The sequence below is a fragment of the Rana temporaria genome, chromosome 5 (genome assembly GCF_905171775.1).
Source record: "Rana temporaria chromosome 5, aRanTem1.1, whole genome shotgun sequence".
NCBI classification, from domain to species: domain Eukaryota; kingdom Metazoa; phylum Chordata; class Amphibia; order Anura; family Ranidae; genus Rana; species Rana temporaria.
In genome coordinates this window covers 100,252,836-100,279,594 of record NC_053493.1, presented here as the reverse complement: position 1 = coordinate 100,279,594, position 26,759 = coordinate 100,252,836, and the positions used below count along the sequence as shown (strand labels likewise).

Sequence of the window (26,759 nt, the reverse complement as noted above, 5' to 3'; positions counted from 1 at the left end):
AAAGTTACTCTCAAACCAAGGTTTTTCTGTACTTGAAATGCCACCTATTTTATTGTATGTACTTTGGGCCAGATTCAGGTAGAAGTGCGGCGGCGTAACGTATCATAGATACGTTACACCGCTGCAAGTTTTCATCGCAAGTGCCTGATTCACAAAGCACTTGCGATGAAAACTACGCCGGTGGCCTCCGGCGTAAACCCGCGTAATTCAAAGGGGCGTGTGCCATTTAAATTAGGCGCGCTCCCGCGCCGAACCTACTGCGCATGCTCCCTTTTGAATTACCCACCGTGCTTTGCGCGACGTGACTTTTTCGAACGGCGACGTGCGTAGCGTATTTTCGTATTCCCTGACGTCTTACGCAAACGACGTGAATTTTTAAATTTCGACGCGGGAACGACGGCCATACTTTATACAGCACATACATGTGCTGTGTAAAGTTAAGGCACCCAAAACGACGACTAACTTTGCGACGGGAAACTAGACTAGCGGCGACGTAGCGAACGCGGAAAAACGTTGTGGATCGCCGTTACTCCTAATTTGCATACCCGACGCTGGTTTACGACGCAAACTCCCCCCAGCGGCGGCCGCGGTACTGCATCCTAAGATCCGACAGTGTAAAACAATTACACCTGTCGGATCTTAGGGCTATCTATGCGTAACTGATTCTATGAATCAGTCGCATAGATACTCTGAGAGATACGACGGAGTATCTGAGATACTCCGTCGTATCTCCTTTGTGAATCTGGGCCTTTGTACCTAATGCAAATAGTTTTTCATGAAAACAAAAAAAAGAATAATTATATAACCATAAGGCAATAAGCTTTTTACAAAGTCTGCAAATATAATTATGTTTTTTTTTATGTTTTCACCTGAAAAATATTACTATTATAATATTCATAAGTATCATTGGTTTCCCCATGGATTCAGATGTGGCTCAGACAGAAAAGGCAAAAAAAAAAAAAAAAACTGCAAACATTCAAACAGCTGTGTGACAGATAACGGTCTGATAATTCCCTAGAGAGAATCTTGGCTCCCGGAGGGGGGAAGACGACAACTGAACAAGATGCAATATAAGACAAATGATTTGTGTCCTCAATTAAGTTCTATGCAAAGTGTGTTCCAGGAATATATTAGCAATGTATACAATTAGCATTCATTTTTGTCTTATAGATGTGCCAATTGTTCATTTAAAGCAGTATAAAGAGCAATAATGATGTACTAACTGCAGCAACCCATAGAAACCAAACAGCACACAAGTATGAAGACAGAACAGTAAAAGAAGACGCTGATTGGACAACTTGGTTTGCTGCCCTTTAAATATCATTGTTGCTTTTTGTAATACTTAACTAAATAAGTCCAAAAATGATCATATTTTACTTGTTTTAAAAGAATTAGGGGATGAATTACTAAACAGTGAGCTTTTCAGCAGCTTAGTGAATCTGCATTAACTTCATTCTGTTTGCCCGATTGGCTCTTTAATGGTGATGGACAGGTTCTCCTAGCTGTCACAATGCTTAGACAATGAATCCATTTATATTCTTAAAGTTAAAAAAAAATTGCAGCTGTCACAAAAGCCATATATAAAGAACACTCACTGGACATGAAATTATTACTCAGCCTACACAGGACATATTAATTGACATAATACAAATATCCAGTTTATACATGCCAAATCCATTTCATATAAATTGCTCATACTACATAATGGTACATACTGTAAGCCATGTACATTAGCTGTCAACCACATAATGCACCATAATGTACCACTAATGACCCTGTCATCACAATGTGACATTGATGCTCTTATCAATCATTTTACATTTCCTGACAACAGAATAGTACAATCTATTGTTTTACAGCATATGAGCCACATGTCAAATGTATATAAATTATTAGAAATACCAGTGAGAGAGTTAGTATACATATCACTTCTTTCTATATATACATATCACTTCTTTCTATATATATATATACCGTGTTTCCCCGAAAATAAGCCCGGGTCTTATATTAATTTTGGCAACCTAAAACACACTAGGGCTTATTTTCGGGGGATGTCTTATTTTTTTACGATATGTACAATGATCTTAATGTGGTTGTAACCCTAAAAAAAAAAAAAAAAAATCCTGTTCCTTTAAATCATATTAGATTGCATAGTGCTTCTGCTGTGTCATTTATCTAGTGGGTCCCCTGTCTTTCCCCCCCCTCCCCCTCCCTGTCAGGTCAGAATTTAAAAAGCGTCCTAAAATCCATCCTCATAAAATTACAGTACAGTTACATTTTTAGGAATGTGGGGTGCAGTGTGTCTCCCTTTGTGATTTCTTTGTGGGCATTACCCGTACCTTTCTTTCAGCTGACATGGTCTCCTTGGGCTCTTCTCTGCTCCGGGATCCCCGCTGGTGTTGGCCCGCTCCGTGCACTGGAAGGGGATGCTGCGGGCGTCGGGTGGGAGGAGGGGGAGCCGGTGTCCCGCTGGCATCTGTCCGCTCCGTGCACCGAGGAAGAAGGGGCTGGGGGAGGAGAGCAGAGGGGGGAGCCGCTGTCTTACTGACATTGGCCCGCTCCGTGCACTGGGAGGGGGGGCCGCGGGCGTCGGGCGCAAGGAGAGTGGAGAAGGGGGGAGACGGTGTCCCGCTGGCATCTGTGCGCTGAGGAGGGAGGGGCTGCGGGCATCGGGCGGGAAGAAAGTGGAGGGGGGAGCCGCTGTCTTACTGGCATTGGCCCGCTCCGTGCACTGGGAGGGTGGGGCCGCGGGCGTCGGGCGCAAGGAGAGTGGAGAAGGGGGGAGACGGTGTCCCGCTGGCATCTGTGCGCTGAGGAGGGAGGGGCTGCGGGCATCAGGCGGGAAGAAAGTGGAGAGGGGGGAGCCGCTGTCTCACTGGCGTTGCCCAGCTCCGTGCACTGGGGAGGGGGGGGGGTGTCAGCCAGGAGGAGAGGAGAAGACCTCCAAGGTGGAGTAAAACATGTTTTAACACATTTTACTAGGGCTTATTTTCGGGGTAGGGCTTATATTGCAGCCCTCCCCGAAAATCCTGCTAGGTCTTATTTTCGGGGTAGGTCTTATTTTCGGGGAAACACGGTATATATATATATATATATATATATATATATATATATATATATATATATATATATATATATATATATATATATATATATATATACACACACACACACACTTATGTATGAAGACCTGTACTGTCTACAACAGTATGGTTTGTATACTGTTGTAGACAGTACAGGTACAATACAACAAGGGTCCCGATCACAAGGGCTTACAATCTAAAAGGGATGATAATATATTAATAATGATTTTTTTCCTCTGAATAAATCTTACATTTTTATTGTTTGCATTCTGGACAGCTTTAAAAGCCAGAATAGTTGACTGCAACAGTACGGTTTGTATACTGTTGTAGACAGTACAGGTACAATACAATTCAATACAAGGGTCCTGATCAGGGCCGGGACAAGAAGTGGGCAGGAGGGATGGCTGCCCCTGGCGCAATGGTTTATTGCAGGGATGGGGGGCACCCTGACCCTAACCCTAAGGCCTAGTACACACGAGAGGATTTATCCGCGGAAACGGTCCGGAGGACCGTTTCCGCGGATAAATCCTCTGGCGGATTTTGATCTGATGGTTGTACTAACCATCAGATCAAAATCCACGCGGAATTCCCTCCGCGATGACGTGTCGCGCCGTCGCCGCGATGATGACGCGGCGACGTGCGCGACGCTGTAATATAAGGACTTCCACGCATGCGTCGAATCATTACGACGTATGCGAGGGAGGTAATCGGACGGATTGATCCGGTGAGTCTGTACAGACCATCGGATCAATCCGCTGGACTGGATTCCAGCGGATCGATTTCTTAGCATGCTAAGAAATTTTGATCCGCTGGAAAACCATCGGCCCGAAAAATATCCGCGGATAAATATCCGCTGGGTTGTACACACCAGCGGATCTATCTATCTATTGCCCTGGGTGCTGGATGACCTTGTCCCGGCACTGGTCCTGATCATAAGGGCTTACAATCTAAAAAGGATGGTAATGTATATAAATATATTACCATCCCTTTTAGATTGTAAGCCCTCATGATCAGGACCCTTGTATTGAGTTGTATTGTACCTGTACTGTCTACAACAGTATACAAACTATTGACACTATAAAAAGTTTGTATAACAATAATAAAAAAAAAAAAAGTATTTATATAATTATTATATAATGATTTTTTTTCCTTTGCATCAGTTGTCTACTGATTAAATCTTAAATTTTTATTGTTTGCATTCTGGACAGCTTTAAAAGCCAGAATAGTTGACTGACATATAGCAATCTTGGGGCAGATCCACGTACCTTTGCGCCGGGCGCAGCGTATCTAAGATACACTACGCCGCCGTAACTTATTTATTTTATTTCGAATCCTCAAAGAATTTGCGCCGTAAGTTGGGGGCGTGTTTTATGTAAATACGTCGTGACCAGACGTAAACAATTTTTTTTTTAACTGCGCATGCCCTGTCCGTGGGGGTATCCCAGTTTGCATGCTCGAAATTAAACCGGAACCGGCCAATCCTTATGACGGTGACGTCATTCTACGCAAATTCCTATTCGCGAACGACTTACGCAAACGACGCAAAAACAATGCGCCGGCCGGACGTACGTTCGTGGATCGCCGTAACTAGCTAATTTGCATACTCGACGCGGAATTCGACGGAAACGCCACCTAGCGGCCGCCGAAAAATTGCAGCTTAGATCCGACGCCGTACTAAGACGTACGCCTGTCGGATCTAGCCGAGATGCCGTCGTATCTTGTTTTGTGGATACAAAACAAAGATACGACGCGCAAAATTTGAAATTACGCAGCGTATCAATAGATACGCCGGCGTAATATCTTTGTGGATCTGCCCCCTTGTTTTTAAAACCATCGGGACTATCTGTACGCATACCTTTACATTTTTCCATGTTGCTATGGCAGCTCACGGGTTAAGATCACAGCTAATGTGGTTGTGTCAGTGGCTGCCAATAACTCCTTCCTGCAAGATGCATTAGTAAGGAAGAAAGTTGGCCACTGTGGTTAAACAAGAAATTCCAGACAAAGGCGATGATCTGCCTTATGCCTCAGCTTGTTTAAATAACCGTAAAGGAGCAAAATGATGTTCTTACATGGAAATGTTCATTAAGCGCTTGTTCCTGCCCGAAAAGACCTCGCTGTAACGAGCCGCTCGTGTTCCAGCACAGGGGGGTTAACCATTAGTGATATGCAAGCAGTAGAAGGCAGCGAGAGATAATAAAATTGGGCACTTACCTTAAAATTATGTGCTTTCTCATAGTTGCAGTGGTTGTCATTCTGAGTGAGGGCTGCTCTTCGGACCAGCGAGGTGATCTGCGAATAGGCAAAGAGTTTGAGAGGCTGCCACAACAATGCACTTCTTCCCCCCACTTTCACCCCCAGTGCCAGGGCTAGGAGCTCTTGGTGCTTCCTGCCCTTCTTGGACTTTTGGACAGCGGTGTAGTTCTTGTCATTGTCCAGCCATAGCTCCTCAGACAGCATAGTGTCCGAATCCCAGATCTTTTCGGTTTCCTCCTCTGAGCCCTGTAGGCTTACAGGCACTAGGTTGGTCCAGCTGCTTCTGATGCTACACAGCAGATTGGAAGCAGCTGCAGCCCATTCTGTGGAGACCTCCGACATGTGACTTGAATGGGCTGTCTTGTGGGATGGAAGGAGCTTCTGCATCTCAATAACTAGTGGACCTGCTTTGTTTTACTTCTTAAGACAGGCGTGTGCCTGAATAAAATGCAATCCTCACACTGGAAATGGACAAAAAAAAAAAAAAAAAAAGCCCTCCTCAGCAACAGCATCCAACCAAAAGTTAAAGAGGGGGGGGGGGGACTATGAGTCAGTGACACAACTCATTTAAACAGAGAGCATCATCCCTTGTCTGCTACCAGGACAGCTATCTGATGACAGAAGATGCCTGATGCTCTGTCCGGCAATGGGCTGGCTAATGGCCAAAAAGACTTGGAAGTTATTCCGGCCGGGAAAGCAATAGATTAAAGCGTGCTAAATCCCACTGATGGATTAATTTTGAAATGAGAAAATCTCTCCCCTTTTTTCATATCCTGTGAGTGTAAATCCTGTAGGAGTCTGAGAAGGATTATCGGAGGGCTCTCCTGCATGTCATTTTAATCTGTTGCACCCAGATTCTCTTAATGACTGTCTGGGTTCCCTTTATTCACCAGGGCCTATTAACCCTTTCAACGAGCAACCATTAATCACCAGAGCAATTAAAGCGGAGGTTCACCCGTATATATCACTATTTCCCCCTAGATGGATGCTCGTTTTGTCTAGGAGAATCGGCTAGATGTTTTAAAATATGAGCAGTACTTACGGTTTACGAGATGCATCTTCTCCGTCGCTTCCGGGTATGGGCTGCGGGACTGGGCGTTCCTATTTTGATTAAAAGTCTTCCGAGAGGCTTCCGACGGTCGCATCCATCGCGTCACGATTTTCCGAAAGAAGCCGAACGTCGGTGCGCAGGCGCAGTATAGAGCCGCACCGACGTTCGGCTTCTTTCGGCTACTAGTGACGCGATGGATGCGACTGTCGGAAGCCTCTTGGAAGACTGTCAATCAAGAAGGAACGCCCGCTCCCGAAGACCCATACCCCGGAAGCGACGGAGAAGATGCATCTCGAAAACGGGTAAGTACTGCTCATATTTTAAAACAACTAGCCGATTCCCCTAGACAAAATGAGCAGGAATCTAAGGGGAAAAGGGCAAAAAACAAACAAATGGGTGAACTCCCGCTTTAAGAGACGTTTGTCTATTACTCCTCAAAGCGTCGCCTGTCATCACAGCGGGACATCGGCTTACTTTATTAAATTAGATAACAACAAAACCTGGGGAATGCCCAGGAATAAACCAGGCCTCCTTACCGACCAGCCTGCAGAACAACCAAATTAACCTGTCTAACAGTATGCGTTAAAAACAGGGGTTTTGTCCACACGCATTTGCAAACGCATGCGTGAGCCACAGATACTTTTATAAATTACCCTGGTTTGGCCTTATTATCGTGAGTGTCTCCCTAAACATGTAAGGCCTCATACACACGACCGAGTTTCTCGGCAAAAACCAGCAAGAAACTTGCTGTGATTTTTTTTTTGCAGAGGAAACCGGTCGTGTGTACATTTTTCGACGAGGAAACTGTCGAGGATCCCGTCGAGCCAAAAAGAGAGCATGTCTTTTTCTTCGACGGGAATGGAGAAACTTGCCTTGTCGAGTTCCTCGACAGCCTAACAAGGAACTCGACGAGGAAAACGATGTGTTTCGCCCGTCGAGTTCCTCGGTCGTGTGTACGAGGCTTAAAACAAATGGTGGGGTAAAGGACGCTTAGCTTAGTGTCCAAGATTTTCTAATGTTTTTGAGGTCAAATTGATGTTCTTTATGTAACAAGAAAATTTAAAGAAGCAGGATATAAAGTTGTTCTCTAATGAATTAAATTCTAGTGTGGTGTTCCTAAGGGAAAAATACATATTGTAATGTGCATGTTCTAGGCACAAACAATATATGATCAATGCTTTTTTTTTTTTTTATAAAACCTTACATACTTTTGTAAAAACAAATATACAAAACATAAAAAAAAAACACAAGAAGGGACCTATCCTATAGCATATACTCATCTTAAATTTTTCAAAGAATAGGACTAGTTTTTAACACCCCCACCAACCCCACCCCGCCTGTTATTCTGTACCATATAGGTCCTTACCCCTTCCCTTCATTCTATCTACTTTAAAGGGGTTGTAAAGGTAAAAGTTTTTTCACCCTAATGCATTCTATGCATTAAGGTGAAAAAACATCTGTGGATTAGCGACCCCCCCGAGCCCCCCTTTACTTACCTGACCCCTCGAAAGCCCCGCTCCGTGAATGCGCAGACTTCTCGGCCGGCTTCTCGGCTCATTCATTGGTTGATTGAAAGCAGCGCAGCCATTGGCTCACGTTGCTGTTAATCACATCCAATGACGCAGCGCGCGGGGGGGGCCGAGTGATACAGTAAGCGGCTATAGCCACCGGCTGTATCACTGGAGCACACCCACAAGAACTAACCACCATGAAAGCTCGCTCACATGGAGGTGGTTAGTTCTTGCGGGGAGGAGCTGCAGAGGGACCCCAGAAGACCAGATTCGGAGCCACTCTGTGCAAAACGAGCTGCACAGTGGTGGTAAGTATAACATGTTTGTTATTTAAAAAAAAATGTCATCTTTAGTGTTCCTTTAATCTAAATGTATATTAGTGAGTGAGTATCCTCGGATCCTCCTCCTACTATATTATAAGAAACTCTTAAAAATTATTAATGCTTCTGAGATTACATTCAAATAGCAGGTCTGGATGAAATTTTTGTGGCTTTCAAACTGAATTAGTTGACTCAATGATGGAAACAAATTTTTTAGAATTTCGGTACAAATGTTCAAATAAAATGCTACAGGTGTATGGCCAATTTAAGGGTCGCATAGATTTATAATTCTTTTAAATCCAGATGCTTAATCATTACACCAGCACAAATATCTTGGAATCAAACAATTATAAGGATTTAAAACTTGATTTCTCACTAAAGATTCAGGCTGGGTTCACACGTTTGCGATGCCAGACATCGCATGTGATTTGCACCGCTGGGCAATGCAAATTCAGCCATACAGTTTGTATGGCTGAAATGGCAACACATTCGCAGCAAAATGGTGCAGGACCATTTTTTTTGTCCGCACTGGAATTGGATCGCATGGGTGTTCAGACCTATGTGATTCGATTCCATTTGACTTCACAGTTCAAATTGCTTTCTGCGAACCAATTTGAGGGTGTCATGACCTTTATATTGAAATGTATAGATGAATTCGCGCAATGAAACTAAAATGCCAATAGAAAAAACAGTAGAAAAAAAAAGCCAGTAGAAAAAACAAAGATGGGGATTTGCGCCCTACAGTGAATAAATAAACTGCTGCCTCTACATAATTAATCCACCTAAGTGGAGTAATTGAGTATTGATTTAAAGTGTAGGAGTGGCGATATTTATAATTCCTGGACCTTAAATGACTTGGTCATAAAGTGCAATGGTGAACATGAATAAATATAAATACTAGTTAATGGCAACAAACCATGCAACACTATGATAGCGCCTGTGCAAAGTGCAATGGTGCCTGTGCAAATATTATGTGCTGTCCTGGAAAAGGATTATGTGCAAATTAGCAAAAAATATATGAAGATTAAGAACACTGTGTACAAAAAAATGTTAAAGTTCAATAAGGTGCAATGACAAACGTGCAAAAAATTGCAAATTAAAAAATTAAAAGTCCATATGTATGTACGAATCGATATAATCTTGTTAACACAAGTGCTGAATATTGAGATGCGTGCTCAGTGCCCAGTGACATGACCGTTGGTGTGTTCCAAAATGGTGACCACAGCAATCCGTTCTCTTGAAAAGCTTGCACTCACCAGATGTTCACAGTGTATGCCACTGTGCGCCACTCTGGCGTTATCTCGTCCCAATGTACTCCTGGTAATGCTTCCAGTATTAGCCCATATGCAGGAGAAAGGAATCCCAAATAGTGTGATATTGTTTAAAACTTTTATTTAATAAAACTAAAAACGGTCACTCACATTTGAGCCAAATTAATAAGGCATATCATGTTGACAAATGAATTCCGGAAGGCTTTTTGCTGCTGAGCCTTGATTACTGTGGCCAGATTATGTGCCTCCGTCATCCCCCCCGCACTCCTCTCTCCCCTCCCCCTCTCCCTGTCAGCTCCTGTGTGTAAGCCACCCCTCCCCTTCTATTGCTGTTCTGAGCAGCAGTAAATTTACTGCTTACAATTGCTGCCAGCCCCGCTGTTAGGACAAAATGTACTATACAGTGTATGTGTTTTTTTTTAATTCTTCGAAATGCCTTATTTCACTTTGCAGATCTGTGGTCACGTGACCACCCAGCAGGGAGATCTCAGCCCCTCCCTCTGTAGTGCATACATCAGAGAAGGAGATCACGTGACCGCTGATCAGCAAGGGGAAAAGGGTATTTAGAAGAAGAATTTAAAAAAACGACATACACTGTATATGCAGCCTCACCATTGCCCTAAATGCAGTTTTACCATTGACATGAATGCAGCCTCACCATTGACATAAATGCAGCCTCACCATTGACATGAATGCAGCCTCACCATTGCCATCAGTGCAGCCTGATCCATGCCCATCTGCAGTCTCGGAGGGGATAGGGAGGGGGCGGGACGAGCACCAACAGATTAGATACAGGAGAATCTCCTGTTTACTCGGCGGCCTCTTTAATACAAAATCTCGCCTCCTATGATAGATAGAACAGTCATCCAATGCCAGTCCAGGAGACGGGACATCCTATTACAGAGGCCACGAGTAAACAGGAGATTCCTGTATGCAATCTGACGGCACTCGTCTCGACCCCTCCCAGTCCTCTCCAAGGCTGCCAGAACTGAATGATACATAAGGTATATATCTTTTGTGACCACCTCAATGAATCTCTGAGCTCCGCGTTCAGGGATTTGTTGGGGCCACAAAAGATATATATATATATCCAAATTACCAGTGGGGCCGTATTATACTGGAACACGTGCCGGACTTTGGACATGCCTGGCCTAGAGCAAGGCCCCAAGCTTGTAATTTCCTCCCGAGATAAAAAAATTCTAGTTAATATTCTCCACTGGGTCTATTATACTCCTGAAAGGTTGCAGAGAATGTTTCCTGAACGAGATTCCATCTGTCCTCTCTGTAAACTCCAACCGAGTTCATACATACGGTACATATGATCTGGGAATGCCCTTCCATAATGTCATACTGGAAGGCGGTTTTTGATAAAATTAACCCTTGGTTACAACTTAACCTAACACCTACTCCCTCTTTAGCTCTACTGGGCATCCCTGATGATAACTAGCACTCTCATCACTCTAAGCTCCTCATAGCGTACCTCCTATATTATGCCAAAAAGGAAATTCGAATGAAATGGTCGTCCTCAGATCAACCTGCTGTGTATGCCTGGGAGGCTATGGTAAACGCAGCCCTGCCCTTGTATAAAATGACCCATTTGAATAGGGGTTGCCATATGAAATTTGAAAAAGTGTGGTCCCCCTGGACATTGACCTGAGTTCCCACAAGTAGGGGGTTATAACCTGGTGCCGGAAGTACTCTATTGTATGATACTGGAGGTTCCATTTGGAGACACTATAATATGCAATATTTATCTGATTTATCTTTTGAACTAATTTTGGTCTGTAGAGTTCCTAAGATTGTTTTTTGTTGGTTCTCTATGCTGTGTTATATATGTATCATTCTTGTTTAACATGGTAATGACACCAACCTGTTTCTTTATATATGCTGTAAACTGTAATTATTTAAATAAAGCACCTCTGTTTGTTAAAAAATAAATACAAATAAAGTTTTCCAACAGGCCTGTTTGTAAGCAGTTGATCATTAGATCAACGTCTCATGAATGGGAGTGACCATAGGTGGATCGAAATTAGGCTGGTCCCTGCTGAACTGGCCATATTTTGAACCATCTATGATCAGCTTTACCATTGACTACTACATCCAAAGCTTAAAGTTTTGACTTTAGATGCACTTTAACAAATCAAGAGAAATTGTTACATTGGATTGCATCAATAGTCATTTTAAGGGCAGGCAGTCCCTGTAGCTGTTTATGAACCCATCCATAGGTGTAATTAGGGTGTGCACACCAAAGCTCAAACACACATGCGTGTGTAATATACCGTATATGGCAGTGGGCAAGTCAGTAGGGCTTTGTCAGCAGGGCAGAGATTGGTGTCAGTGTCTTTATTTGTATTATTATTATTATTTTTTTACTATTTATTTTTATTATTTTTTTTTTAAATATATATACTGTGTATATATATATATATATATATATATATATATATATATATATATATATATATATATATATATATATATATATATATATATTTTTAGGAGCCCTGTTGAGGGGCTTTGGTGAAATATCAGGGGTCTAAACAGACCCCTGATGTCTAACTTTTGAGACAGAGAAAGGGACTGAGGACAGAGATTCCCCAGTCCCTTTCTCTGCAGCCAGGCAGCAGGAGGAATCTGCACAGTACAGGGTGATCAGGGTGTGCCCAGGCACACCTTACACCCTATGTGCGCACGCCTATGAACCCATCTATAGTTGGTTGATCTTTATAAAGTGTGACGCAATGAGCTCTTTGTTATGTCAGAGACACAGGTCCCTCTCACAGTCATCATTTAGTAAATAAAGCCACGTTTAAAATGTGTCTCCAAACAGAGTGCATTCTATTCCTGCCAGTGTTACTCAAGCGGACACCTGGACATAAGCTGCCTGCACAAGTCATCTATTCTCTCTGACAGTACAGTACACAGAGTCCAAGTCTGGAGCAGCTGACACTCTGCAATGTGAAGAAAAACTTATTTTTAACATAGATTTAAAGTACACAAGCTGCATCAGCTGATGTCTTGTAACAAACACACAGTCCATAGATGCTCTCTTCTTGGCACAGAGTTATGAGATATGATTATACTAAAAAGAAAAGGAAAATAGCTCCACATTGAAAACCTTGCTATGTAATTAGTGTGCAAAGGCAAAATAACTATCTCTATTGGCCATTGAGGGACATGGATTAAATATGTTTTGGGTTTTGCGGCTGCCATACGTCTAGAAATTACTTCATCCCTGTGTCTCTCAATGGACCTCAGGAAAAAGATTTTATGATAAGAACAAAAATCTTATTTTATTTCCTGTCCATTGAGAGACATAGGAATTAAGTAATTCAGATATGTATGGCAGCAGCATAACCCATAAGTCTCTGAATTAATTCAACCCTGTGTCCCTCAAGAAACAAGATTTTATTGTAAGAACAATAAATAAATAAAAAATTGTGTCCAGCTATTTTCATATACTTTCAGGTTTAACATAATTCAGCCACCTTATGGGCTTTAAAGGCAGAACCCAAGGAAATGTAAAAGAAAACTCACTTGCAGTGGGGCTGGACCTGTACTACAAGGCTTAACTGCTCGTTTAGTCATGGGGAGAGTAAATCATCTGCTTCCCTGGGCAGATGGTGCTCCCCTACGTTCCTATGGATCATAGGAGTGCAGTTTGTTCTGCACTACTATCAACTGTTTTTGGGATCCCTGGACTGGCAGCTGGCTCAGCCTCTCAGCCAGACACTGAGAGGCTAAATCAGCCACTTCCGCCCCCATCTATAGCCCAGCGCTCTGGTGAGCACTGGCAGTCATTGACTCTCTGCTCACTGAAGACTGAAAACTGAGTGATCATTGGTCTCTGATCGCTCAGTTCTCAGTCTAAAGCCTCATACACACGACCGGCAAAAACCAGCAAGAAACTTGCTGGGAGATATTTTTTTGCCGAGGAAACTGGTCGTGTGTACATTTTTGTCGAGGAAACTGTCGAGAAACTCGACGAGCCAAAAAGAGAGCAAGTTCTCTATTTCCTCGACGGGAATGGAGAAACTTGCCTTGACGAGTTCCTCGACAGCCTAACAAGGAACTCGACGAGGAAAACGATGTGTTTCGCCCGTCAAGTTCCTCGGTCGTGTGTATGAGGCTTCAGAAGCAGTGGGGGACAGATGCAGCATCAGAGTGATGCTGCATCCCCCTAAGAGAGTATAATTTTTTTAATTTTTTTTAAAAGAAGCCATACTTCTCTTTTAATGACTTTAGTACCTTAGACCACTGGACCACTGGAGCATGGGTGAAAAGACACTGTGGGGACCCGTCAAGAAGGCTTTTTATCGTAATGCCTCTTTATAACGTCTTCTGTGAGCTCATAAACCCTCTCTTTCTCCTGACATCTCTTTCTCCTGACATCGCCCATGCCGACATGCCGCGCTATATAAGTTTTTCATTCATTCATTCATTCAAGCAGTGCAAGTTAGATGTAGCAATTTGCACTGCTCTATGCAGACTACAAATCTCATAGTCCATATTCCATCTTGGGAGTGAGCAGTTAAGGGTGGCTACAATCCTATATACAGTGGGATCATGGAGAATGAATATATATATATCCACCCTCTAATAAGAAGTCTGATTAAAGCAACAACAAAATTGAAAATTGTTTACCAACACTTGCCTTCATTTTCCTTTCCTCGCCAATCCTCATGTCAACATGCTTCTAAGGGATACACGGATTAAATTCACTCTGTCTCAGATTTTTTTGATGCTTCACATTAAAGGAACACTAAAGATCATTTTTTAAATAACAAACATGTTCTACTTACCTCCACTGTGCAGCTCGTTTTGCACAGAGTGGCCCTGAACCTGGTCTTCTGGGGTCCCTCGGCGACTGTCTCGGCTCCTCCCCGCAAGAACTAACCACCTTCATGCAAGCGAGCGAGCTTTATTTGTTAGTTCATGCGGGTGCGCCCCAGTGATACAGCCAATGGCTATAACCATTCACTGTATCACTCGCCCCCCCCCCTCCCGGGGCGCGGCATCATTGGATGTGATTGACAGCAGCGCGAGCCAATGGCTGCACTGCTTTCAATCAACCAATGAATGAGCCGAAAAGCTGGCTGAGAAGCCTGCATGTTCACGGCACGGGACTTTTTAAGGGGTCAGGTAAGTAAACAGGGGGCTCGGGGGGGGGGCGCTAATCCACAGATGTTTTTTCACCTTAATGCATAGAATGCATTAAGGTGATAAAACTTTTACCTTTACAACCCCATTAAAATCATCACATCATGTGTTACAGCAGGACAAGGCAATATTGATGCGTTTTACATTATAACTAAGCGCTGTCAGAGCGTGAAACGTGTCAATCTTGGCTTTTCCTGCTGTACCCCATGATGTGATGATTTTAATGTGAATCATCAATAAAGTCTGAGACAGAGTGCAGGTAATCGGTGTATCTATTGTCTTCTGAAGTATGACTGGCGAGCCAAAAAATAATCTGCTAAAGACTTGCACAACTCTGCAACTTGGGAGCGATCACCTGGAGCAGCTTTCATTCATGCTATATTATTATTCAACATGCTTCTGGTCAGCTCTGCCCCCTGAGCCTCTGTAGGACCACCTCACTAGTCTATAAATTTGATCCAACCCTCTATAACTGAGTTTGATACACAAAGGCCCAGATTCTCAAAGGCGCTACGACGGCGCAACACCATTTGCGCCATCGTAAGTCCTAATCTGGCCCCGGGTATCTATGCGACTATTCTTAGAATCAGTTACGCATAGATACCCATTAGATCTGACAGGCGTAAGGCTCTTACGCTGTCAGATCTTAAATGCAATTTTTTTTTCCCGCCGCTAGGTGTCGCCGACGTCGTTTTCCCCGTCGCTTATGTCAATTAGCAAATTACGACGATTCCCGAACGTACGCGCGCTCGACGCAGAGAATTTACGATGTTTCCGTAGCCTTTGCGACGCGTAAATTTGCCCCTGGGTCTATGAGGCGCAGCCAATGTTAAGTATGGCCGTCGTTCCCACGTCGAAATTTAAAAAAATCGACGTCGTTTGCGTAAGACGTCCGTGAATGGCGCTGGACGCCATTTACGTTAACGTCTAAGCAAATGACGTCGGTGCGACGTCATTTAGCGCAATGCACGTCGGGTAATTTACCCGACGGAGCATGCGCAGTACGCTCGGCGCGGGAACGCGCCTAATGTAAATGGTGCCCGCTCCATTTGAATTGGGCGGGCTTGCACCGAGCGCTTTTACGATACACCGCCGCAAGTTTACAGGTAAGTGTTCTGAGAATCAGGCACTAACGCTGTAAACCTGCGGCGGTGTAACGTAAATCACATACGTTACGCTGCCCAGGAGCAACGTAATTATATGTGAATCTGGGCCATGTTCTCACAACAGGCTAAAAAGGCAGGGAATTGATGCTGACATGAGGATTGGCCAAGAAAAAGGAAAACGTTGGGAAGTATTTTCCTTATTTTTGCCCCACTCATAACTGCATACTATGGAATGTAGCTAGCCACCAGAACTATGAGAGGGATAAAAAAACAAAAAAAAATACTTCCTGTCCAGATAAATGCTAAACACGCAATTAATTCAGAAACGGCTGACCAAAATGAGAAGAATAGGACCTGGATGAGACATCTACTACATAATGTCCATTAATGTTGTGTTTGAAATCTAGACAGCAGCCTTGAAAATGTCTTCCAATCAGAGGAAGATCTGAAACGAGGACAAAGAAAAACACCATTATTGGGGCATGGGTCAAATTTTCTGAGGTAGTCCTATGGTGGGGTCTAGGGGCAGAGCTAGCCCATAGTATGATGACATGAGGAGGCCAAGAAACAGGGATATGATGATTTGAAGGAGGAAGTGTTGCGTCTTCACTGCCCGATTCCCTACTGCGCATGCGAGAGTCGCGCGGCGTGCCCTCACTGGTCCCTGCTGTCTCCTGGGACCAGTGTGTTTCCCAGAAGACAGCGGGGGGTGACGCGAAGGGGCGTGACTCCTGCGGGATTCTATTCCCAGAAGTGGATGCAAATACCTGTATTATACAGGTATCTGCACCCCCCTCCCCCCTGAAAGGTGCCAAATGTGACACCAGAGGGGGGAGGGTTCCGAAAAGCGGAGGTTCACTTTTTGTGTGGACCTCCGCTTTAAGCAGCTGGAACCTACCCCTTTGCTGTTACATAATGAAAGCATTATTGAAAGCAGTTTGGGGGCAGAGACCCTTCTCCAGGAAATAGATTAAATATTTTGGGCGTGGGTGGTATCCAGCTGCCATCTTTTTTTTTTTTTTTGGCAGCAGCAACTTACAGTGGTGGACCTAAGGTAAATTTTTTACTTTAGGTCTGCTTTTAAGGAAACTTATGCTCAGAAAAATATGGTAACAGCCATTGCTGAAAATAAAGTGAAGTTGATCCCGCGCCAAAATAATTAAAAAAACGCGTATATATTATTATACAGTACTTATATATATATTGAGCTGCTCCTCGAGGTACAGGGGTGAACTGTGAAATGTAAGTGGAAGGTGCTATTGAGGGCACTAACATTTATAATAGGATACCTGCCTGAATAAGGACGGCAGGTAATAGATAATACTAGTGAATCTATCAGCCATTGCTGACCTTTTCATGAAAATACTAGCTGTCTGTCAAATTTCTGGATCACTGACGTGAACCCTGTGAAAATATTGCTTTTCTTTCAAAATTGTCGCTCTTATTTTGTTTATAACGCAAAAAAAAACTGCAGAGGTGATCAAATACCACCAAAAGAAAGCTCTATTTGTGGGGAAAGAATTATTAAAATTTAATTTGGGTACAGTGTTGCATGACCGCGCAATTGTCATTCAAAATGTGACAGTGCTGAAAGCTGAAAAATGGCTTGGGCAGGAAGGGGGTGAAAATGCCTGGTATTGAAGTGGTTAAATTCATGAGCCGTATGTATTTTTACTAATCTTGGTGTGCTTTGTGTATTTCTTCCAGATCTGTGCAGTGATCCAGTACTGTATTAAAAATTGTGTGCAGGAGTAATAAAGACCTGTCACCGCTGCTCTCTCTCCTTGTGCAGGGTGACTGGTCTTGTCTCCGCCCCCTCCTATAGTTTTCCGAAGGCCATCTGTAGTGGGTGGGGCCTGCCATAGCTTTACTTACTGCACAAACTTCTTATGTCACTGTTGCTTTTACAAGTTAATATCTGGGTTTGTAAAGAAATGTTGTGCACACACAATGAATGTACTGTATAGACTTTTGGTTATTAAAGCGGGGGTTCACCCTTAGAGGGCACTTTTCCCCCTTAGATTCCTGCTCGTTATTACTAGGGGAATCGGCTATTTATTTTAAAATATGTGCAGTACTTACCCGTTTACGAGACGCATCCTCTCCGTCGCTTCCGGGTATGGGCTTCGGGAATGGGCGTTCCTTCTTGATTGACAGTCTTCCGAGAGGCTTCCGACGGTCGCATCCATCGCGTCACGATTTTCCGAAAGAAGCCGAACGTCGGTGCGCAGGCGCAGTATAGAGCCGCACCGACGTTCGGCTTCTTTCGGCTACGAGTGACGCGATGGATGCGACCGTCGGAAGCCTCTCGGAAGGCTGTCACTCAAGAAGGAACGCCCGCTCCCGAAGACCCATACCCGGAAGCGACGGAAGAAGATGAAGCTCGAAAACGGGTAAGTACGGATCATATTTTAATATAAATAGCCGATTCCCCTAGACCGAACGAGCAGGAAGCTAAGGGGAGATTTTATTTTTTTTTTTAAATGGGTGAACTCCCGCTTTAAGGAGTAATTGTATTTGAAAGTTTTTGTGCTCATAGTTCAGCTATACAATGCCTATTTCCTAAGCATTATAATAGAAAATTGATCAATAACATAGAGTAGAATTTGCATCCCTTTCCACTATGGATAAGGTCCTGCCATTTATATATCACATGCTCATAATACATAGCACATAGCTCATACTATGGGCCGGATTCAGAAAGATGAGCGCATCTTTCTTCCGGCGTAACGTATCTCTGATACGTCGTTTGCGTAAGTCGTTTGCGAATACGGCTGTACGTAATTTACGTTCACGTCGAATCCAATACGTCCTTGCAGCGTAATTTGGAGCAATGCACACTGGGATATTTTACGGACGGCGCATGTGCCGTTCAAAAAATACTTTGGGCGCAAGTTCTGTATTCAGAAAGAACTTGCGCCCTTAGTTACGGCGGCGTAACGTATGTGTTGCGGTGTAAGCCCGCCTAATACAAATGGGGATGTTGGGGGCGTGTTTTATTTAAATTTTCTAGATATCTATGCGTAACTGATTCTCTGAATCAGGCGCATAGATACGACCGACCGCACTCAGAGATACGACGGCGTATCAGGAGATACACCGTCGTATCTCTTTTCTGAATCCGGCCCTATGTATATACTCTATATAAGTCCCTTTCCCACCCAAATTCAGGACTGTTGGAACTCTCTGATCCTAAAGCTGCTTGTTATTTATGTCTGTATGTACGTATTCCATTCTTGCATGATCACATTTTTCAATTTCTCAGTCTGGTTGGATTAGTATATTTCTCACAAAGTGACAGAACTGAGAGTGCCCGGGGCGATTTCCTCTATGTACTACAAGGAGGCTGCAATACAAACATATAGAGAGGAGGATTCTTTCGTTTTCTGTCTGTTAGTCAATAGATTTCTGTGATTGATTATTCATTAGACAGAAAACAGCACCTGCGTCTACAAGAGTTAATTAGGCCTGTGGTTTGTGGGATATTCAGTACAAAATCGCCCAATATGATGACTCTGGCATTCCTTCTTTCCCAAGGGAGATGAGTGTACGGCACGCCAATTCTCATGATGTTTTTTTTTTTTCTGTCTAACCGCTGCCAGCGCCAAAACATTTAAATGTAGGTCAGACAAAAGAGATGTAACAGAGCCATTGCGGGCCTATTCCGGTGTGAGGATGTTTGAAATGTAGAAGCCAATGGGAGAGCGAGGAAATTTTGCCATGGGCTCCGGGGCTGTCAGTGGATTAAAGTGCTTGTCTGGAAAAATGGCTTCAGTTCTCTCTTCCCAGCGCTACCACAGTGTGAACAATCAGTAATTATTTTTTATCTAATAAAGTTAATCCTTTCACACGTTATCTCAATTCCACTGTATGCCCTCAGGCGTTCTCAGAAAACTCTTCAGAGAAAGCGCCTCCTTGTATACTATTATCTGCCACGCTCATTTAGACCTGTGTTATATGCAAGGCCATTTATACTTCGTACATTTCTCCTATGCACTTTTCTTTATTTGTGTAAACAGCTGGCCATAGATGGATCGAAATTTGTCCAGTTCGGGTTGAGCCGGCCTGAGTTTTGGGAGATTGGTTATACAAAAGTCAATCTATCGATTGGTTTCTATACAATCGGCCTGTTGGAAAATTGTAGCTCAATCAGTCCTGATGAGTGTTTTCTGATGGCGGGGAAGCCTCCTCACTGTCAGAATAAAATAGCTCCTACCCCCATGCCCCTTAAATGTGTAGATGGGGGGGGAAATCGAAGAACGAAATAAAATGTATTATGTATGGCTTGACTTCATAAACAAACACACACACATATATATATATATATATATATATATATATATATATATATTGTGACAGGAAGTCAGGTAAATCTGTGGGTGTTGTCACAGACGAAACATACATTTCTGCCTTCTTTAGACAATACACCAATCATTATTTGGCGTCGGCTGCAGAAATAGCCAGGAAGGCTAAGGGTCGTTGGAAGACTCCAGCTGTTCAGAGTGAGGCAATTAAAGGCCTCTATAAGAAGTCCAAAGGATTACCACTAATTGGCTGCAACATCCTGAGTCTGTGTGAGTAGGAGAGCAGTGCCAGAAAGCCTTGTGTGAAGGTGAGAAGAGGATTGATTTTTCTGTGTGATAAAAATCAAAAGACTATTGTTTTGTGCTGTATGACCAGCACTGTCTACCCAGCAGTAGGCTGTGTTAGACTTCATAGATAGGTTCCTGTGTGGAAGGTAGACACCCAGAGTGGCTAGGATTTATTTTATGTTTGATTTTGTTTATGCTGTTTGGATGCTTGCAATTGTTTTCCAGCAAGATGGAAAAATAAACCAGAAACTTTGTTTTCAACCGTCTTCGACTGCCAGTCTGTAGAAATTCAGTGTGTGGTGAACCCATCCAAGGGGTCACACACCCCGCTACCGAGCTAACCCCTCACAATATATGTATACACATACACACACATTATATTACTAAAAAAAGTATTGGGATGCCTGCCTTTACATGAACTTTAATGGCATCCCAGTCTTATGCCGCGTACACACGATCGGTTTGTCCGATGAAAACGGTCTGATGGACCGTTTTCATCAGACGAACCGATCGTGTGTGGGCCCCATCGTTTTTTTATTCATCGGTTAAAAAACTAGAAACTTGTTTTAAAATTATCTGATGGTTAAAAAACCGATAGAAAAAAACGATCGTCTGTGGGCACGTCCATCGGTTTAAAATCCACACATGCTCAGAATCAAGTCGACGCATGCTTGGAAGCATTGAACTTCATTTTTCTCAGCACGTCATTGTGTTTTACGTCACCGCGTTCTGACACGATCGTTTTTTTAACCGATGGTGTGTAGGCACGACTGATGAAAGTCAGCTTCATCAGGTATCTGATGAAAAAATCTATCAGTCCGTTTTCATCGGATGAACTGATCGTGTGTACAGGGCATAAGTCCGTAGGGTTTAATATTGTGTTGGCCCGCACTTTGCAGCTATAACAGCTTCAACTCTTCTGAGAAGGCTGTCCACAAGGTTTAGGAGTTTGTCTATGGGAATGTTTGACCACTCTTCCAGAAGCGCATTTCTGAGGTCAGACACTGATGTGGGCAAGAAGGCCTGGATTGCAGTCTCCGCTCTAATTCATCCCAAAGGTGTTCTATCAGGTTGAGGTCAGGATTCAGAACTTGTGCAGGCCAGCCAAGTTTCACCACCTCAAACTCGCTCATCCATGTCTTTATGGACCTTGCTTTGTGCGCTGGTCAATCATTTGGTGGAACGGGGTGGGTTACGGTGTGGGGTTGTTTTTCAAGGGTTGGGCTTGGCCCTTATGGCCTTTAACGCCCTTAAGGCGTCAGTATACCAAGACATTGTGGACAATTTTATGCTCCCAACTTTGTGGGAACAGTTTCCTGTTCAAACGTGGCTGCGCACCACTGCACAAACAAGGTCCATAAAGACATGGATGAGTTAGTTTGGGGTGGAGGAACTTGACTGGCCTGTACAGAGTCCTAACCTCAACCCGATAGAACACCTTTGGGATGAAATGGAGCGGAGACTGTGAGCCAGGTCATCTCGTCCACATCAGTGCCTGACCTCACAAATGCACTTCTGGAAGAATGGTCAAACATTCCCATAAACACACTCCTAAACCTTGTGGACAGCCTTCCCACAATAGTTGAAGCTATTATAGCTGCAAAGGGTGGGCCAACTCAATAAAAAAAACCTACGGACTTATGCCCCGTACACCTACTTGGAATTTCTGATGGACTTTTCCCATCGGAAATTCCATCTGTGTGTATGCCCCATCGGATTATTTCCATCGGAAATTCCGATGAATTCCTTTGGAGTTTAGATAGAGAACATGTTCTCTTTTACTCCAATGGAATTCCGTCGGTATTTCGATGTGATTTTGGTCGGACAAAGGTCCGAACATGTGTACAGGGTTTAAGATTGGGATGCCATTAACGTTTATGTGCGTGTAAAGGCAGGCGTCTCAATACTTTTGGTAATATAGTATATCTTCCACAATGCCCAATTTACCTGAGCATGGCTGTCCACAGCCATTCAGTTATATGGCTGGCTGTACACAACGCCTGCAGAAAACTTCTGGAAATTTTACTCTGGAGGAATTTTTGTACCTGCATGAGCCCAAATCTGCTTTTACATTATATAATTAAATTTACGTGTTTGCTACTGTGTGCTACTTAATACACAAGAGCAATTATTTGAACAACAGTTAATTCAGGTAAAGTAGCTGCATTAAGAAGCTCATAACAGACTTTAACAAGTGTAATCCCTTTGTTTTTGACTCTGCTTTATGGTAAACTTCAGGTGAACTTGTGCTTTGCTAATGCAGACCAAAGCAACAGATTTTCTTTAATGCTTCTCCCTCCAGTAGCATCTACAGATAGTCCTGCACTCCCAGTGGGCTGCAGAGCAAAGACCCCAAAGGAGCAGTTACAAGTAAGTATAATGCCTCGTACACACGTATGGGATTTCCGACAGGAAAAGTTCCCATTGGAAATCCCGAGGGGGGAGCCAAGAACCTGTTCAGTTCAGTCTTTCCCCTACACACGGACATTTTTCCCGACAGGAAAACTGCGATGGAGCATTGGCCGGGAATCCATCACAGTTTTTCCCATAGGAAAACTGCCAAATCCGCCGGGCAAAAGTCCGTTCTCTTTTTTTGTCCGGCGGTTTTTGGGCAATTTTCCTGTCGGAAAAACTGGGAGGAGTATACACATGGCCGGGATTCCCGGCCAAAAGCTCTCCTCTCAGTTTTCGGGAAAACTGATCGTGTGTACGAGGCTTTAGACCTAAAAGTGTTGCTGGAACATTTAAAAGATAACTATAATAACTTTTTAAAGGCTCATCCCAATTTTACAATATATCATGGACAAAAATAGTCATTAGGATGTAGAGTGAAGTTCATATGACGGTAGTATGTGCTTGTATACAATAAAAAATAAATAAAAAAATAAACCCCAAGAAACCACTTGTACATTAAAATACTCCTTACATAAAGAAGCTCTGCTATATCTTCCTCTCCTGTATCAGAGGCAAACAGCACTATGGCAGCTCCAGGAGGACAGCGTTGGATTGCTATTTTTCTGAAGGTAGTAACAACATGGATAGTCTGCATATTTTACTGAAGAAAAACGTATTTTGTAATTATCAGTAGGCTGGGGTCAGTGGCCTGTGACTATCTCTGACATTTTATGGATTTCAGGTGGCTAGAAAACGTTTCATCTCTACCATTATATCTGTACACGGCAATCTCTATCCTCATTTGCACTGTGCAGTCTCAGACCTAGTTTGGAACAGATTATCTCATGAATATGATAGTATCCATCAATTTAACAAGAAAATATTAATATTACATAGTGGCTTTAAATGCACTCTAAAATGTCCTACAAGAACCAAACGCATAGAGGGGACTTTTTCATCGTAACTTACTGGAGAATTCTGAATGTAAATTTAATAAAAAGAAAATATGGGACCAAGTCTATATCAACTGCACAGGATTTAATATTGATGTCTATCCCTCTACCCCCTTCCAACACATATGAGATTATCAAATCTATGGCAATGGACTCTCATGAGGGTGATGCTTGGGAGAAAGGCAAGTATGGGACTAGAGCCAAGATAGTCATACATTCGACTCAGTCAAGTCAAGTAAGAGCCATTGGATATCTAGCATTATTCAAGGTGTCATGAATTAGGATTCAAGTAAACTTGTCAAGATTTTACCTAATGGGATACCTGACTGCACCTTCTTTGTTCTTTAACTCTCAGTTAAAACCCCTTTGGCAATGTGTAACCTCTGACCTGACTTTTTACATTCAGGATATCCTTATCGCTTTTAAAAAACATAGTTTGCATTCTTACAGGGCAAAACTAACCCAGTGACAAGTCAAACCAATTTGTAATCCATAAACTGAGTACATAGCTTCTATTGTCATACATAGAAACTGGTCATACCAGAGGTCAAGTCCTGCGGAAAAAAGTGTGGGAACTCCCACCCAAGATCCACTCCCCCACCAAAAAAAATAAAAAATGATACGCTCATATGCATAATTACTAAACCGCATGTTTTTTTTTTTCGATTCACTGTACCTTAGTAATCCTTTATGTTACTGCCCGCTTCCTGTATATGGATTCATCTGGTAGTGTGCGGGTATTCCGTCACTTCCTCGATGCCGCAATGTCTCCTGGGAGCTTTTGTCATTGTTCCCAGGAGACATTGCGGAGGTCTGATGCGAGTTATCGTGGGATTTAGAAAGAAGTAAGTTCTTTCTAAATCCCACGATAACTCACGGCAGACCTCAGCAATGTCTCCTGGGAACAATGAGAAATGCTCCCAGGAGACATTGCGGCATCGAGGAAGTGACGGAATACCCGCACACTACCAGATGAATCCATATACAGGAAGCGGGCAGTAACATTAAGGATTACTAAGGTTCGCCTGCCCCTGACAGTGACTCGAGCTGGGCATCGCCGCTTAGTGAAGGATTGGCTCGGGAGGCTCGGCTGCTCTAGTCCTGCAAAGGGAACTGAGTTCCTGCTGTGAAAAAAGTGCAGGAACTCCATTCCCACGCGTTCCCGCAGGACTTGAGCCCTGGGTCATACATATTCACTCTGCTTATTAAACTGAAGGACTGACTTAAGATCTAATAAATGATGGCAACTCATTAGGGTATGTCATGTCAGAGGATGGCAGGTCTATATTTTTATGACAACATCTGGACAATCATGGCAGGCAAGCTTTATTGGTTTGAATATTATACCACTGTTTCACTGCCCCCCAGATCTATAAGGACATATTATTAAAAACTGATGCAAACATGGAAATGTTGGTGACAGCGGATAGACACTCTCTCATTTTCCTAAAGAATGAAGACTGGTAAACTGAATCGGGTGCTTATATTCTAGAAAAAGCATATCTAACCAATAAATAGAAAAAGGGATACATAAAATCTCTTGGAGTCAGATCTTGTTGGAGTCCAAAAACATTCCAAAAACACCTCTACATAAACAATCTTGCTAGTATCTCTCCCCACTTCCTACTATTATATTTGCATGCAATGATAACATGATGACTGATAAGAACTTTTCTGCATTTTAACAGTCTGGAAAAGAGACCACAACAGAAAGATTCCTGGGAGAGATATTTCTTAAAACTCTCCACCAATCAAGCCTGCATAGAGATATTTGTCTTTCTTACATGATGTTTTTGAACCATTTAGGCCGACCCTGTGTCCCATTCACATTGCTTTATGTCACTGAATTTACTTAAATGAAAGAATTGTAAAAACTGTACAGGTTTTTAGTTCTACCTTCTCTATATCATTGTCCTACACATGGGGGGGGGCCATGTGTGTCATGATTAATACCACCCCTATATTCCTCCTAAACTGAGCTTGACATCTTAAAGAGGTTGTAAAGGTTGGTTTTTTATTTTCTAAATAGGTTCCTTTAACCACTTCCGGACCGCCGCATGTACATTTACGTCGGCAGAATGGCACGGACAGGCACATCAACGTACCTGTACGTGGCTGCCCTGACGTGGGTCGGGGGGCTGATCGGGACCCCCCCCCGGTACATGCGCGCGCTCCCCCTGCAGTGCACTTCCTCCTCCTGTGTAAACACAGGAAGAGGGAAGTGATGTGATCTCTCGTTTTTTTTCAACCGCCGCTGAGGAGAGATCACATCACACAGTGAGTCTGCACAACACTACACTGACACCAGTACACGCAGGCCCACATTAACCCCTTGCAATCACCCCCCCCCATCCCCCTGTCACAGTGTCACTGAATGCAGTGATCATATATGTACTGATCACTGCATTTAGTGTCAGTGTGACAGTTAGTGTGACAGCCAGTTAGTGTTAGGTTCAGGGTAGCCCCTGTACCCCCCCAAATAAAGTTTTAACCCCTTGATCATCGCCCTAGTTAACCCTTTCACTCCCTATTGCCAGTGTCACTAAGCAATAATTTTTCTGATCGCTGTATTAGTGTCGCTGTTCCCGCTAGGTAGCTTTTTTTTTTTTTATTGCGATTTTTTTTTACTAAAGACATGTGGCTGAATAAATTTTGGCCTAAATGTTTGACTAAAATTTAGTTTATTCTATTTTTCTTATAACAAAAAGTAAAAAATATTGTTTTTTTTTCAAAAATGTCGCTCTATTTTTGTATATAGCGCAAAAAATAAAAATCGAGGAGGCGATCAAATACCACCAAACGAAAGCTCTATTTGTGGGAAGAAAAGGACGCAAATTTTGTTTGGGAGCCACATCGCACGACCGCGCAATTGTCTGTTAAAGCGACGCAGTGCCGAATTGTAAAAAACCCTTGGGTCATTTACCAGCGTATTGGTCCGGTCCTTAAGTGGTTAAGCTAGTGCATTGTTGGTTCACTTATCTTTCCCTTCCATTTCCCTTCTATTTTTTTTTCCTTTGTTTTCTTTGTCTGCATTTCTCACTTCCTGTTCCTCCTCAGTAAGC

General features: G+C 43.1%; 1 protein-coding gene across 1 annotated transcript in view; it reads right to left on the bottom strand.

Annotated features, from left to right (window-relative positions):
• CHN2 (chimerin 2) overlaps positions 1-26,759 on the bottom strand; it is a 438,139-nt gene that overhangs the window by 91,526 nt on the left and 319,854 nt on the right. The window contains exon 7 of the mRNA XM_040352931.1: positions 5,298-5,375. Within this exon, the coding sequence (XP_040208865.1) occupies positions 5,298-5,375 (78 nt within the window). The remainder of the gene's footprint in view (positions 1-5,297; positions 5,376-26,759) is intronic.